Source organism: Nomascus leucogenys, chromosome 8 (assembly GCF_006542625.1).
Source record: "Nomascus leucogenys isolate Asia chromosome 8, Asia_NLE_v1, whole genome shotgun sequence".
Lineage (NCBI taxonomy): Eukaryota > Metazoa > Chordata > Mammalia > Primates > Hylobatidae > Nomascus > Nomascus leucogenys.
The window spans coordinates 23,737,141-23,752,907 of NC_044388.1; the positions used below are offsets into that span (position 1 = coordinate 23,737,141).

General features: G+C 38.9%; 1 protein-coding gene across 5 annotated transcripts in view; it reads right to left on the reverse strand.

The window, feature by feature from the left end:
• The window catches only part of SATB1 (SATB homeobox 1), a 92,688-nt gene that overhangs the window by 72,385 nt on the left and 4,536 nt on the right, over positions 1–15,767 (reverse strand). For 2 of the 5 annotated variants that reach the window (XM_003265292.3, XM_030816883.1), the window contains exon 2: positions 2,390–2,624. In XM_003265292.3, coding sequence (XP_003265340.1) covers positions 2,390–2,600 — 211 coding nt within the window. In that variant the 5' untranslated portion in view covers positions 2,601–2,624. Of the gene's footprint in view, positions 1–2,389; positions 2,625–5,246; positions 7,000–15,767 lie in introns of those variants that run through there. The other 3 variants (XM_003265294.3, XM_003265293.3, XM_030816884.1) reach the window with 3 other exon arrangements.

Below are 15,767 nucleotides of genomic sequence, written 5' to 3' on the forward strand. Positions count from 1 at the left end.
TTTCTACATGTGAGTCTTCACCGAAGCTTTAGTGAACTGTTCACAAGAGATTCCAGGTCTGACAAATAAAACTCTTTAGGTTTACTTAGAAAAACTCAAAAACTCATTCGGAGGTACCAATAGTCTAGGCATGAAAAACAAGCCGCAGAGCTTGCCAATATTTTTGTCATTCATTCAGCTGTTTTATACCAGAGAGAGAACCCGTCAGGGATCAGAAGACAACTTGGGGAGACCACAGCAAAAATAGCAATATGCAAACTGGTGATTCCTTCCTTGGCTTGAAGGTATTTTGGCAAAATTGCCTAAACAAATAAAAACATTCAATCCCTTTTTCTTAGTAGTGTTTTCTCATCCCAGCCATAATTTTCATCTAGCACCTGACAGACAGAAACCATGCACATGAAAAATAAGATGAAAATGTTAATAAAAACCCACAAAAAGACTTAGGCATTTTGTTATTTGGAGTATCTGAGACCCTCCTACAATTAAACTGCATTTTTAGAATACATCCAAAACAAAACAAAACAAAACAAAAAAGCATTTGAGCAGGAAGTGAATTTACTGTACTTTTAGTTCTTCCTCCTCCTGTCCTGATATCTTCAAAGAGTTGGGTAAGTACAACAAAAACACACACATTTATTTTTCCTTTTGTAGGATGAATCAGATGTATTCTACAATATGCTTTTTCTTAGATCTATGAAATAACTGCAGGGTTTTCAAACTATTGAAATATATTGGATTTATTGTGGATTTTATTGATCACGTTTAGAGGTACCCTAAAATAATAAAGATGGCTATAAAGTGACAATAGTACTATCTAATTACAGACCTTCTAGCAAACTGTTGCGGTTACCCTCCCGTTCCTGGGAGTAATGCTGAACACAAGCCTTTTCTGAACTGTCTGATTATTCGTGCTAGTGTTTGGCGAGAGTTCCAACTACAGCAACTTCATAACCTTCCAGCATTTAAAGGGGAGAGCACTGGTCACTGCTAAATGCTAAAAATACCACATGATTTAAACCTGAAGGCAGTCTTAGAAGCTTTTGCTGAAGGTTTATGAGCCTGTGTAAACAGCACGTCTGCCATAAGGAGCAGTGAAGTCTGTAGAATCCTTGTCTAAAACTGTCCTGGCATTAAAGTTTGCTGTGCAAATATCACATAATACCAGAGACAGCTGAAATCTCCTATTTAGGAATTTATGGAACTTACATGTTTGCAGGCGTCAGAAAGTCTTTTTTATAGAGCCCCAGTGCTTCACAGTACAATATTAATGCACTCTGTTTGAAAAGCCGTAATAAATTATATTTTTAATGCTCTTACCCTGGCTTTCTTAAGATGCATACATTCTTGGCAAACAATCAATAAATAGGGTAATCATGAGTAGAGGCCAAAGAATTTGCTGAAGTGCTGTTTTCCCATTTTTAATAGATAAAGATCTAACAATACGGACTGCTGTGTCTGTTCATTTCAGGATCAATATATTCTTTGTTTTCGCCAAACCAAGGAAAAAATAAATGATTGTATGATAAAAGTTATGCATCAAACACAATGAAATTCCTCTGCCTTCTAACTTTATCTACTTAATATTCTTGGTTGCTAAAATATAGCATTTTTATCCATTACTTAGCAAATGTAAGGAAAATCTGATTCCTATACATGTTATTCAGACACAAAATGAAGCTCCTTATGAGGCACATGCATTACACCCAGGGTAGGCACTGCTTTACAGGAACAACACTGTTAAACACAAAGTTGTTAAACTGCATCAATTTAATATTGGTAGAAAAGAGTCACACAGTTACACATCATCTCCTTATAAACTTGCCTAAATCTGTTCTTTCTTCATCAAAAATACCCAATTAAAACAAAAATTAAAAACTAGAATCATCAGATTTTTTACTGCTAATGAATTTGCTCTTAAGAAAATAAGCCACAAAAAATAACATTACCAAACTTCTACATAAGATTTCCAAGATCTCTGAAACTGCCTTACAACTAAGAATCTTAGGAAGAAGCTAGGGTAACTCTCAAATCACCTATGTGTTTTATTCTTAATCAGGTTAGTTTAAAGAAACAGCCGCCTACAATCCTCTACTATAACACCTTTTGAATGGACCCTTGCCAAAACTAAAACCATTATATTTAATTCAGTCCTTATTACCCAAAATGTTCAATGATTCCAGTCTATAGTAAAACGCTCCGCCCAAGCATGGAGCCTATACTTTCCAACATGATTGATACTAAGGAACCAGAATGTAACTAATATAAGATCATAAAGAGAATAAAGGCAGTATACAAAACATGTTCTGCCACTCCACCCCCACACAGTGTGGCCTTGTGTAGACAACAGGGCTTTCAGCTTTCCAAGATTTGGCTTGAATGTATTTACCTTTCCTAAGGTTGGTTTTCATCAGATGGCCCGAGTGTTTTAAAGGCACTCCCTGCATTTTTGCACCTGTACTCCCAAGCCTTCCTCTTCCTAGCGGGCTCCCGTTCTGCTCCAGGCGGGCAATCTTGGCTGGTGGACCCTTCGGATCACTCACATTGTTAGACATTTCTGAATGTTCTTTCCCCTGAGTTGCCTCGTTCAAATGATCCATACTCAGTCACTGTCTAAAGATCACCTGCCAGAATTTAAAAAGAAGACATGTTATAATTGGGTGGGGACCTACGTGTATATATATGTCCTATGGAAATGTTTTAGCTCTAGATATCTCTCCACAAATGTATTTGTAAAATGGCCTATCTAGATATGATACAGATGTTACTATATTTCTAGATGATAGCCTTACATTCTTATTCAAATTAACAAAATGATCTGTGGAAACTGTACCAATACACATGAATAAAAAGTTAATTGGACTACAAAAAAACTAAGTGGGGAAAAATGGGCTTACTTTTAGAACAAGAATAAGTATAGCTAAAAAGAAAACAGCAAATTGTATTGATGTAGTCCCAATTTTTAACAATTAGACACTCATTACAAAATACAGCAGAAACACTTTAATAAAGGATGGAAAGATGATCACAGTTCAAAATATTAGAAATCTAATGTATGTTTCATATGTATATATTTTATATGTGTATGTATATTAATTCTTATGAGAAAAAAAAAACCATCTCAAAAGAAGGTAACAAACATCTAACTGCTTTTTAAACTCCGCATTGGCTTTTGTAAATTAATGCATAGAAAAAGTTTTCTACTATCAAAGTTCCAAGAGTTATGTGACAGATCTAGTCAAGTTTTGGGTCAAAGATGTGATTGGATCAGTTTACCCCAAAGAAACAGGAAGAAATGAAGGGTTTTCAAATATCCAACGTACTGATGCATTAAAACTCATGTGTTTTAGAGTTAGTATTTAGGTGTCCATTAGTAATAGAGAGCTGTTAACAATAAATATTTTAAAAAAATTGAATACACTTCATGATATGCACATTAGGTTGAAGTGCCAAGCTCAATTAAAAAAAAAAAACACAAACAAAAAACCTTGATGATACTGGTAAAACAAAACATCCAGTATTCAGAAATAACCTCAGTATGCAATGGCGTTAACATTGTAATTAACTTCAAAAAAAATAACAGATAATTATTTTCAGTTATATATTAGACATCAATTTTCCCATCATTTATAGTAAAGTGATTAGACAATATCAAAGTCATTTTTAAAGTATAGTTTTAATTAGAATTGATAAGAACAGGTAAGTAGAATTATTTTATGAACTTGGATGGTATTTGAAATATTGAGCTTATGAAACTAAGGGGATCATATTTAGGAAAACCAGAGAGAATAAGTATCATTATTCCTAGCTGTCTAGTAATTTGACATAGCTTGTTTTTGTTGTAAATTCTTACACTGAAGCTATTTAAATCTGGATTTGTTGAAAGCCAGTTTGTATTAGCATGGCTTTTCTGTAAATATTTTTTTCTTCTGTTTAACCATAGCCTACTTCTTACCATATAATCAAGAAAAGGGGGGAGCAATGTTAATCTGGAAGTTTAAAAGCAACCTTAAGAATGCCAATTGAAGAACTATAAAGTTTGAGAAAAATTAATGGCTATTTATCTTTGTACTCCAGAGTGGCACACTGAGAACTAAAGGTTTACCGTTGATAGAGGTCCCATCTGTTTTTGGTTATGAGGTTCATTAACAATAAATGTGCCTTTTTAAACCACTTTTTATCAAGATTACTCTTTTCCATTATATTAAACTGCAGTCTAAAGCCAAAATTAGAAAGAGATGATTATTAACTTATTCAAAACACTCTTTATAATGTTTCATGTGGATAACACAGAGCTGCTTTTTCTGAAATTGGTTGCCTCATCCTAGAGCAGAAGATGAATTTTAAAACCTATGATTTGAAAAGAAAAATCTTTAGCCCTTGGGGCAATTTAAGAGGAAAAAAGGGAGGGGGTGTAGACAACAACATCAAAGTTAATGCTATAAAACATATTAAGTAATCGTGAGGCTTAACAACACTAAAAACTGTACAGCAAATGAAAGTGATACATTATAATTTAATATATTGACAATCTAAAGTATCATATAGGTCATGAAAAACTGTCCTTTGAAAACCCACCTATAAGCATCTATTAAACACTAAGTCGTGGTGTAAAAAGCTTTACATTACAAACCAAAATTTAATGCGCATAAAACACCCAATTTACTCATTTTAACTCTATACCCAGGCTAAAGTTCACCAAACCTCAGTTTGGAATTGAAAAGAGCAACCTCCAACAGGCCTGCCTGGATGACAGCAGCAGGAACTAACTATGGTCTCAACAGATGACAGGCTGAAGAGTTTCTTTTGAGTTACACATGTTACAACCCATTTTAGTGTAATGTCTGGTTGCCACACAGAAAGCATGCTACTTTCTGAAAATCCCATTTATCTGCCCATAAACTAAGACCATATATAATAATTACTGAATAAAACAGTGAACTCAGTAACAACAATTATTTCCTTTAAAAAGAAAGAAAATCTCGAAATTCTAGTTTTTTAAGAACCGATTTTTTGCAAAGTGAGATCCTTTTCAATGAGTTTCTAGCTGGATCGCCTCCTTCGCCCCCACACATCCCGATAATCACATTTTAAGATTGTGCCCTTATCCATTCCATATGGCCGGCACGATCCAGGCCAAGCTTTCACTGTGACCTTTTAAAGAGACAAAGAAGCAAAGTACTATCTAGAAACAGAAACACTGCAGTTTTACTGAGTGAAATTAGCAAAACCGACCTGAAACTCACCACTTCAAAACTTGACAGCATATAAATAACAAAAACAAAGGAGATTTCCTTTGCAGCCCGGGTTCTTGAAGAGAAGTTCAAGACTGATGTTTTCTATGTCCTTTTTTTTTTTAATTAAAAAAAAAAAAAAAAAAAGCAGCAGACCTGAAGGCGACTTCCCCTGAAATTGTATTATTTTCCTTTCCCCTACCCCCGCCCCCCTAAGCGGGGGAAGGGCAGAAATAAACGTCTAGAAGAGTAGCCATGAGAAAGGGGTTTTTAAAAAAAAAAAATCACAATTCGAAAACCAACATATATGGGTTTGTAAAATGTCTAACCTCAGAGAACGGGGTTTGCGATGGGGAGGAGGGGAGAGTGGGAAGCAGGGAGGAGGAAGAAGATAAAATTGATCTGACAAGTGATTCGTTGGGGGGAAATCGTAAAAACAAAGCAAAACCCGTTGTGAGCTGTACACTGTGATGGTGCTGGGGAAACGAGGTGGTGACTGAGGATTCTCTTTTAAAAAAAAAAAAAAAAAAAAAAATCACTGCGGACAAGGTCTCCAAAAACGAAAAAAGCTCTCTTCGCGTCTCTCCCTCCCTCCTGCTCGCTCGGGTTCTTCGGTGTGAGGACAGAAAGTCTACTTCTGGCTGTCACTTGCAATATTATTCTTCAATAACCCCGAAGAACGCGCACTGGGAAGGCCACCTCGCCTCCCTTCCAATCACCCCCACCCCCCTCCCCAACAATCGCGACTAATATTAACAAACCTTAAACTTTTCCCCACAGCCTCGCACCCCCAACGAGGGCATCTAGCGGGGGACAGCGAGGGTAGGGGGCAGAGGGTCGCGAGAAAAGCCCCGGAAAAGCACTAAAATGCCACTTTTGATTCTGCCCTCGCTGACAACAGCCCCAAGGACCCTCTCCCTGCCCATTGACGCGGCGCTGTGAGCGTCTGGGGTCCCAGCAAGTGAGGAGAGAAGAGGTTCGGGGGGAGGGGGAGGAGAAGGAAGATCAGAAGGCACCCCCAGCCACCTCCACCGCCTAGGCAGCGACAAACTCCCCGCCCCCTCCCCCCAAAAAGTCGCCAAGCTCTCACTCGTCCAGAGTCCGAGGTAAACAACGAGCACCACAATGGCACTAGGACTTGGGGGGAAAAGAAACCCAGAAACCCCAACAAAACTGATCAGGAGTTTCCCGAAATGAAAAAGGGGGGCGGGCAGCGTCCTCTAGAGTCGCCCTGGCTTTCGGCTGGGCCCCCGGGCAGGCTAGAGGGCGGCCGCGGCTGTTGTTGTTGTGACGAGGCCGGGTGTTGCTGGGTGGCACAGGGAGAGGTGTGTGTGTGTTTGTGTGTGTGCGTGTGAGCGCGAGTCCCCGGACGGGGCTGCTTCGCTCGCTCTCTCCCTCGCTCGCTCTCCCCCTCGCTGCCGTCTCTGCCCCCATTAAATTATTAGTTGACTCATCCCGGCCGCTGTCGCTGCCGCCGCCGTGCCCCGCTCGGCTCCGCGCGTCCGCCCGGGCTGCAGCCCTCTCCGCCGCTGCTCCTGCTGCTGCTGCCGCCGCCGCCGCCGCTGCCGCTGTGGGTGCCTCTTCTTCCTCCTCCTCATTTTAATACAAAATCACCCCGCTCGCAGCCCCAGCCCCGAGCACGCAGCCTCCTCCCGGCCGCCCGCCGCCGCCCGGAGCCGTCCCCAGCGGGGCCGGCTCATCCGCCGCGTCCGGGGAACGGGAGCGAGCGAGAAAGTGGCGGCGGCGGCGGCGGAGGAGGAGGAGGAGGGGGGAGGAGAGGAGGAAGGGGGTGCGGAGCCGAGGAGGAAGGCGGCGTGGGGGGGCAGGGTGCACGGAGCGGGCGGAAAAGGGATGGGGATTAAAACCCGGGCTGGAGGGCCGGGATTGGGGGAGGGGGCGGGGGCGACGAGTTAAAAAGCCGAAAGACAAGTAACTAGTGAATGAGTGAGGGAAGGGGGGGAGCGCACGATTTCCGGCCCCGGGCGCGCAAGAATTTGTAATGAGCTTGATTAGAGTGAGGCGGCCCGACATTTATTACACACAATACCCAGAATAACAGGGCGCTGCGCGAGGGCTAGCGCCGGCCGCCGCCAGACGCGCCAGGGAGGGCGCAGAGGGGAGGAGGAGAGGGGGCTTCCCTGGCAGCGTCCGCTGGAGCGGGGAGGGGAGCGCTCGGCGCGCGGGCGGCAGGGGCAGGTGTGTGAGTGGGAGCGGGGAGGGAGGAGGAGCAGGACGGGTACGGGGGGCGGGGGGAAGGAAAATGAGGGGAGGAGGGGGCGAGGGCCAGGGAAGAAAACTAACCAACCACCCACAGGCCACAAAAGCCACAAAAAGGAGTACGCCTGGAGCGTCGCAGAGGGACAGGCGAGGTGGGGGGACAGGGAGACGCACCGGCCCCGTGGGAGAAGGGCGCGGGTACGCAGGTGACAGGCACTGAGGACTGAGGTAGGGAGACATCAGGAAGTGGCTGGAGGGGTACAGACGGAAGGCAGATCTCTCCGGAGAAGCGCGGAGGGTGCAGAAACGTGTACAGCAATAAAGGCCAGGAGCCTCGAAACGTTCCTAGTGTTTATCCTCTAAGGAGGGTGGTCCTTAAACTATGAAGGGCCAACATTAGAAAGAACTGAGTAAGAGCTTTCTGTACTAGTCAGACGTTGATTCAAATCGCCCTCACTTCTGAGCCACAGAATACTTTGGAAGAAGAAATACGTGGCCGAGTTAAACAAAATTTGGGTCACTTGAAAGAGACCTGACTTGTTATTATAAAGGAAAAGATGCCATCATTCTTCAAATAATTTACCCTAGGCAAAACAGGAAAGTTTGGGTTGGTAAATACATCTGTTGTAGCAATAAACACTTCTGCTGTAATCTAGGGTAGGTTACCCAGTTAGATAAATGGTCATTACCACATAAGTATGATCCTCTTATTTAGACAATCTATTAAATATAGTTCATGTAAAAACAAAGAATATTACAATGTAACCCAAAATAGAAATGCATCATTTATCGCTTAGGTTTTAGTTCTATCATTTTAGCACCCTGAAGGCAGTTAATCATTAACAAAAATAAGAATTATTTTTCAGAATATGCTGGTAGGGAAAAGAGAAAAATCAGTCAGATAAACATTTTGTTACACATAAAAAAGCAACAAGTTAGCACAAGTACTGAGATAAAAGGGAAATATGCAAATTAAGCTCTGTAAAGCCACCAATTCACTCTTAGGCACACTGTTTACATTACAAATCTAAAGAAAAGCCAAAAGGTAAAGCAGAAAAGTGCAGGAAATGACGGCCTCCTGGGGGAGAGTAAGTTTAGGAGAAACACAATGAAAATATATCACTCTAATAGCACCCAAGTTTCACCCACAAACCAGAAAGGTTAGTCAAAATCTGGGAAGGCAACCGTCAATCTTGGCACACAAACCCAAGCCTTGAGCAGAAGAATGAACATGTGATAATAAAACAGAAAACACAGCATCAAAAATAGGAAAAGAAATTTAAGGCAAATTTTTAGTAAAAAGCCCAAATGATAGTAAATTTTTAAAAGTTAAAATGTGGGGAAATCTGAAGGAAGATATGTTAGCTAAAGTATAAGAAATAGAAATATGGTAGGTTAAATTTGAAATTTCCAATATGGATACTTTAATAGTTGCTTCAAACTAGTAATGCCTGACATGTTTCCCTGAAACCTGCCTTGTTTTCAGTAGGGACTGTGCACTCTAGTATCTTGTTGTGCAAATTTACAAACAATAGCAACATTTAAAAATAAAGAAAACTTATAGTGGTCCACACACACAAAAATGTAATTTAGCCAGGCAATGTCACCTCAAGCTGAATGTTTTTTATAAAAGAAAAGGAAGCTGTTGGGCAAAATAAAATTTAAACTAAGAGAAAACACCACTAAACAAAGATCACAGGAAATACCAATATTAAGATAGACTGAAATGAAATATTGTAAATATGCTTATTACATCATTTTACAGAAATAAATAAGACAAAATGCCATCTGAATGCTTTACCCTCCTAATGGCCTGGTGAATGCTAATATAATATGGGAATATAGCAATCCTTTAAATTTGAATAGCACCTTTTATCTGAGTCACAAATCTATTCATAAACACAAAACATGAAAGTATGTAATAAGGACTGACTTGGCCTTGGAAAATGATAAACAGAATAAATGGGCATAAAGGCATCTAATAATGACTATATTACAATGAATAACAATATAGCACAATAAACTTCCCTCAAGCACATTTTTTATTCCAATAAGAAATGACATAAGTAAAATGGCACATAGAGGTTAATGTACTAGTGGTATACATCACTGATGAAATTAATTACTATATATTAACTACCCTTTAGAATATTTCATTATAAGCCACTGAGTATTGGCCAATGTAAAGCCAGATAAAAATAAAAGACAAAAAAAGAAAGAAATTTGTCTTAGTCTGTTTTCTGTTCCTTTTAACAGAATACCTGAAATTGGGTAATTTATAAAGAAAAGGAATTTATTTCTTACACTGTGGAGGCTGAGAAATTCCAGATGGAGGGGCCTCATCTGGTGAGGGCCTTCTTCCTAGTGGGAGTTCTCTGCAGAGTCCTGTGGTGGCACTGGATATTACATGGCAAGGGGCTTGAGTATCCTAGCTCAGGGCTCTCTTCCTTTTCTTACAAAGCCACCAGTCCCACTCCCATGATAACCCATTAATCCACGAATGGATTAATCCATTCACAAGAGCAAAGCCCACATGATCCAAACACCTCTTAAAGGCCCCACCTCTCAATATTGCCACATTGGGGATTAAATATCAACATGAGTTTTGGAGAGGACAAGTATTCAAATAATAGCAATAATTAAGAAAATACCACCTTCCTAGGCATATGTGAACATAAACTATCATGGTGGGAGGAAAAAATGTCAACACAGGGATCTTATATTAAGCAACAATGATGCAAGCAAGTATTGAAGAAAGTTAAACTTTATAAGTCTGGCCATCAAAATAGAAAACCTCAGGAACATAAAATATTGCAATTCAAATACATGAACTATTTAACATGTGGATGCACATTTAAAACAGAGTGCATCAATTTTCTGTCACATGAGAAGACATTATCCTGGCTACACACAAAATTTTTAAAAACTTAATGAAAGGACTACTGCATGTTTCAGATGGCAATGTATTAAGATAAATATGCAGGCAGATATCCGAACGCATTAAAACACATTCAGAGTTCTGAATAGCACATACATTTGTAATAAACAGAGAAAGCACTTAGAATTCGAATGCTTTTAAGATATAGCAACTCCGCCAGTGACTGTGTTAGCAAAGCAATGCTTACCACCATAACACTTTCTAAGGACATGGTTTTTTTTTTTTTTCATCTTTTAAAATTCAAATACAGTTGGCTATCTCTACACTCTTAAAGCAGCACAATTTATGTAGCATATTGCTCTTTTTGTCGTGTCAACTCTTTGTTTTTTGGCTTTAGCTGCAGGTGGTGTTTTCCATATATGAATTTCTGGGAATATGGTCTCTGTTGGCCATATAAGGATGTGTATCTGAGCCATATGTTTTGCTGTCATGTGTCTCATTTTGTCTGTCTGGGATGTCAGGACCGATTTCCGCATCGTTTCCTGAATGGACCAAATACCAGTTTGAAAGAGCAGGGAGGAAAAAGCTGGGGCTGCAGCCCGAACAACTTTGTCAAAATATATATTGGAGAAGAAATGCAATATCCTGTAAACATTGCACCCTTCTCACATATTATCTGTGACCGACATCATTACAACTGCTTACAGTTTGGGAAAGAATCTACTTGTTCAAGTTCAGAAGTTTGCAGTATTTGTGTGCACACAGCTTAATCAGATTAAGATCCTGCGTCTTAAACAGATCCCACTTCTGTGGAGGTCATGGCATGGCACATGCTAGCTGCCCTACTCTGAGAGCTGTGCCTCCTGCAGCCAACCTGACCCAGCCTTGAACTTGGGGAAAGGAAGCTGCCTCATGCTTTTCTTGTCTAGTTAATAATTAGAACTCTGATTAAACTCTCTGACTAATTAGGCAAGAAGTTCTGGCCCCCATTATATACCCTCACAGAATCTGGTATCTCTCCTTTGAAACAGTCATCACAGTCTTAATTAATTAACAATTTGGGTAATTACTGGCTTAATACATGTATCCCTTACTAGACTGTAAGCCCTATGAGAGCAGAGACTGGGTGTCTTGCTCACTGCCATATTACTAGGAATTTTATACAGTGCCCTTGTAATATTTATATTATAAATGAATAAATAGGAACAAAAGCTCACAGTGTCACTTGCAACCAATTTCCATTACAAATTGCATTGACAGTTTTTTAGAGCGATTGTAGGAAGAGGGAACATTGAAGAAGGTGGCTATATCATTTAAATTTGAATTAATTTAAATAAAATTCATTATTTAATTCCTCATTCACATTTCAGGTGCTCAATAGCCCCATGTGACTAATACTCTAATAGCGGACAGTGTAGATTATAGAACACTTCCTCACTGCAGAAAGTTCCATTGGACAGTGCTTACCCTAGAGAACTCCTTTAAAAGACAACTAAGGGAATCCAAGACCTGGCCAGGAGGAGTCTTAGAGGTGCTAAATGGCTTTCAGACATTCCAATGACATCTGAGTCAAGATAATTCGCCATTTTAGAATTAGCCTGTAGATATGTAAGGTTGCAGGAAATGAGACCTGTAGACTGCTAAATACAAATTTAAGAACTTTCTAGACATGTCTGTACTTGAAAGGGTTCTGTAATACATTTTAAGTAATGTGTTTACTCCAAAAGCTGCTTTCCATGAACATTTAAATATCTCATAGGTGAAGTTAAAAACCACAGTCATTCCCACCCTTACCCCTGTACCTACATTATATAAGCATAGCTACCCTTAGAAATGGCTCTTCTGGAAGCATTAATGTAGATACCTACTCGAACTGGGAGGGCATCCAGATAACAAATAATGATGCACTGCAGAGAATAATGGCAAAAAGCTTCAAAATGTTGCAGGCGAATTAAAGGAGTGATGATAATGAACTCTAAATATAGGGTTTAAGGATTTTTTGGTTTTGTTTTCTTCCCCTAAGAAGTTGAGTTTCAGTTTTAGCTAGACTGATAGCGATCAAAAGTTGTTTCCCTAATTACTTGGCATAGATGTAAATACAGAGTGGTAATTCATGATACAGTTTTAATAGACAAAGGTCGTTAGAGTTGAGGGGGAAAAAACCCAATGTTTATGTTTGTTTTGGGAGATCTGGAGAGGGAAAACGAGCAGCCATTGCAGCTGGCTTCTGGAAACCGACAGGATATCTGGGCCTTTTACTCAGAAACAATACTGTTTCATTGGGAACTTTATTGGAAAAAAAAAAATTTAGCTACCTTTCCTTCCATGGATGCCAGTATGGATCACTTATTTGACAGGGCACAGTGGTAACAATTCCATCAAAATTGGTACCTTTATCTGGACCCAGATCCAAAATCGAGTAAGAAGAAGGAAGGATTCTTGAAATTGCCCTAGAGTCCACAAAGATGCCTCATTTTTTTCCTATAGCTCGTGGAGTGCCCTTCCTGCCCCTTCTCACTTGAGGACCTCCTTTCTGCTATCTTCTTTAATGTGCAGCTTGATTTCCCCTTTTCAGTCCGAAGCCTTCTCCAGTTGTTAGTTATTTCCTTCCCCATGCTCCATTACACAGCCTGAATGCAATGTGACATTTCATATCTATCTATATGTCTGCCTCTCCAAACTGCAAGACTCTAAGCATCTTGAAGGTTTACTTATGTATATATTTCTGGATTCTCTTTGACAATCTTAGGAAGTAAAACCAGGTGCTGAGATCACAATCCAGATGTTCAGGCTGAACCCCACTGCAATGAAATCAGAATGGCTGAGGATGAGGAGAAGATATTCAGTTTTTTAGAGCTCTCAAGGTGATTCTCATATACAGCCAGGTTTGGCATCTACCAGGTTAGGTGATGTTTTAGAGATAGATAATCAAATACTCAGGACATCTCTGAGGTGGTTTTTAACTCACTCCTGGAGTCACTTGGAAAAGCGAAAGCTGTTGTATGAACCAGCAGTAGACCAAAATTTGAGAAATGTATGTGTGGGCAAGCTACTTGTTTCAAATTTCTAAAAAGGCAATAAAAGTGGGGGCAGGAAACTATTGGATCATTGATTTGGCAAATAAATACATGCTATTTGAGAAACCATAATACACTAGCATTTGGGCACTTGTTTGAGATTTACTGGGGTGCCAGAAATCCTGTGCAGGTATGTTATTTATCATGATAGACATAAGTGACTAACCACAAAATTATACATGGAAGTACAGTTCTCAAACCAGTCTATTATTTACTGGAGCCAGAACCATCCAAGTTTCCTCTAATTCTTTTTTCAATATAACATGATTTTTTCTCTCAGACAACTGTTCAGCCTTGAGTGGGCTTCTCTGTGAAGGGCTGAAAACTGTTCAACTTATTTCCAGACTGTCACTGCACTTGAACAGAACCAAAGTATTTAGATTGTCCATGTCAAGGAGCCAACTGCAAAGCATCCTAGACCTAGTTGCTGTGCCTTTAATATTCTCAGAAAGCTCGAGGTAAAATCCTCCAATTTTTAATTCCGGTGAAATCAAACAGCAACTGTTCCCAATCAACTTTTAACCAAGATGTACATATCAACCAAATTTCCTTAGTTGATGTGAATGTTATTTCTAATCTTTCCTAGCTTAATTGGAGGGAGAAACAATTTGAGGTTACAATGGTCCTGAATCCTTGTCCAGGTCATTTTTGTGGCAACATCAGCCAAAGGCAATATCTGATATTGTACTGCTGTGCCCACCACCATAAGGCACTGGATGAGGCATTGTCCATTGGGAAGGAAAGCCACCATCAGAAACAAATGCTTCACACCTGGGCAATAATTAAATACTACTGTAACACTTGAAATTTGTTGAAGTGAAGGAGAAATTAAATTAAAAACTAAAGCACATTGTATTTGGGCTGATAGAAAAAGAGTTGGAAACAAACTGTGGTGATGGTTGCACAACAGTGTGAATGTAATTAATGTCACTGAATTGTACACCTAGAAACAGTCAAAATGGCGTATTTGTTACATATATTTTACCATATAAACATTTAAAAAAAAACAAAAGCAAAACAATCTTTCGTGTACGCCTAACATTGGCAGATATATAATATCAGGAAAATATCATGCCAAGCCTCAGAGAAACAATGAGCTACATCACACCGAACAATCCCATCCCCACCCCCAATCTTACATTGCTTTGTCCTTACCTGCTAACAGCTACAGTCCAGTCTATGCTACATAATTAATATGATGAATACCTGACCCAAGGATAATTAACATGGATTGGTAATTAGAGACCAAGATCCCACCCACTTTGAGGTTCCTTCAATGTAAGAAAATGGTTCTCTTTTAAGGTTTTATTCAATACAATATCTTAGCCAAAAAAAGGCACATAGACAAAAACAAACAGGAGTTTCTTAAGTCCAAAAATTTCTTTTGGAATGTTTTTCAAAACAGTAAAAATTAACTATATGCATGAAATAGATTGTCTCAGTTACACAGTACTTTTGAGTGTCACGCTCGTATATGCAGAACAGCTGCAATTGTAACAATTGTATAAAGTACTAATTTGCAAATTGTCTACATAAAAAGACTTTAGATTCTATTTTTTTAATAAAAGAAAATTTTGTTTAAAAAAAGGCTTTCAAATTTAATCAGGTCAGTTACTTTTTTAGTGCTAGTAATAAGGATGCAAGTATATCTACATATAATAATTTGAAATATTATCTTTTCCTATACTGTTCCACAGTTTTCATATCATCTATTCCTATGGATTTTATATTAAACACTTGTATTAATGACGGCATTTTTAACGATTTGGAAATTCGTGTATAAATCATTTTATTGAAGTTCATATCTATATTTTTTCTTAAACACATAATTAAGGAATGCTAATATAGTGAAATCAACTTACAAAGATATATTTATTATGTGTAAAAGCATTAAATAAAATACTAAAAGACAGCTTCACAGTATAGCTATACTTAAAGCATATCCAATTACCTATCTTGTAGGTGCCTTTTTCTTTATTAATGTGTTCATTTAAAAATTTATTAGATAACCAGCATGGACTATACATGGACATTTTGAGCCAACATGAAGGAAAAAGTTGATAAATAATGCCACAGTAGAACTTTAAAAAAAGAACTAGAGAGCCTTGAGGCTGTTTTTTAATCATTTATTTTTATTTATTTTGCAAAGACTTTTCATTTGTATTATTTAATACATAAATACACTTGGGAGAGAAACAAATAGCACATTTATGAAAAATTTTGATGGAAACCAGCTTTCTGTTTTAAGACTAGACTGCTTTAAAGGTCAATATCCACTATTCTTCTATTTTACAGTTGAAGAAACACTATATATTCATATTATATTTAATAAAAATTAACCTCATCTCTTCTTTGAGGTAA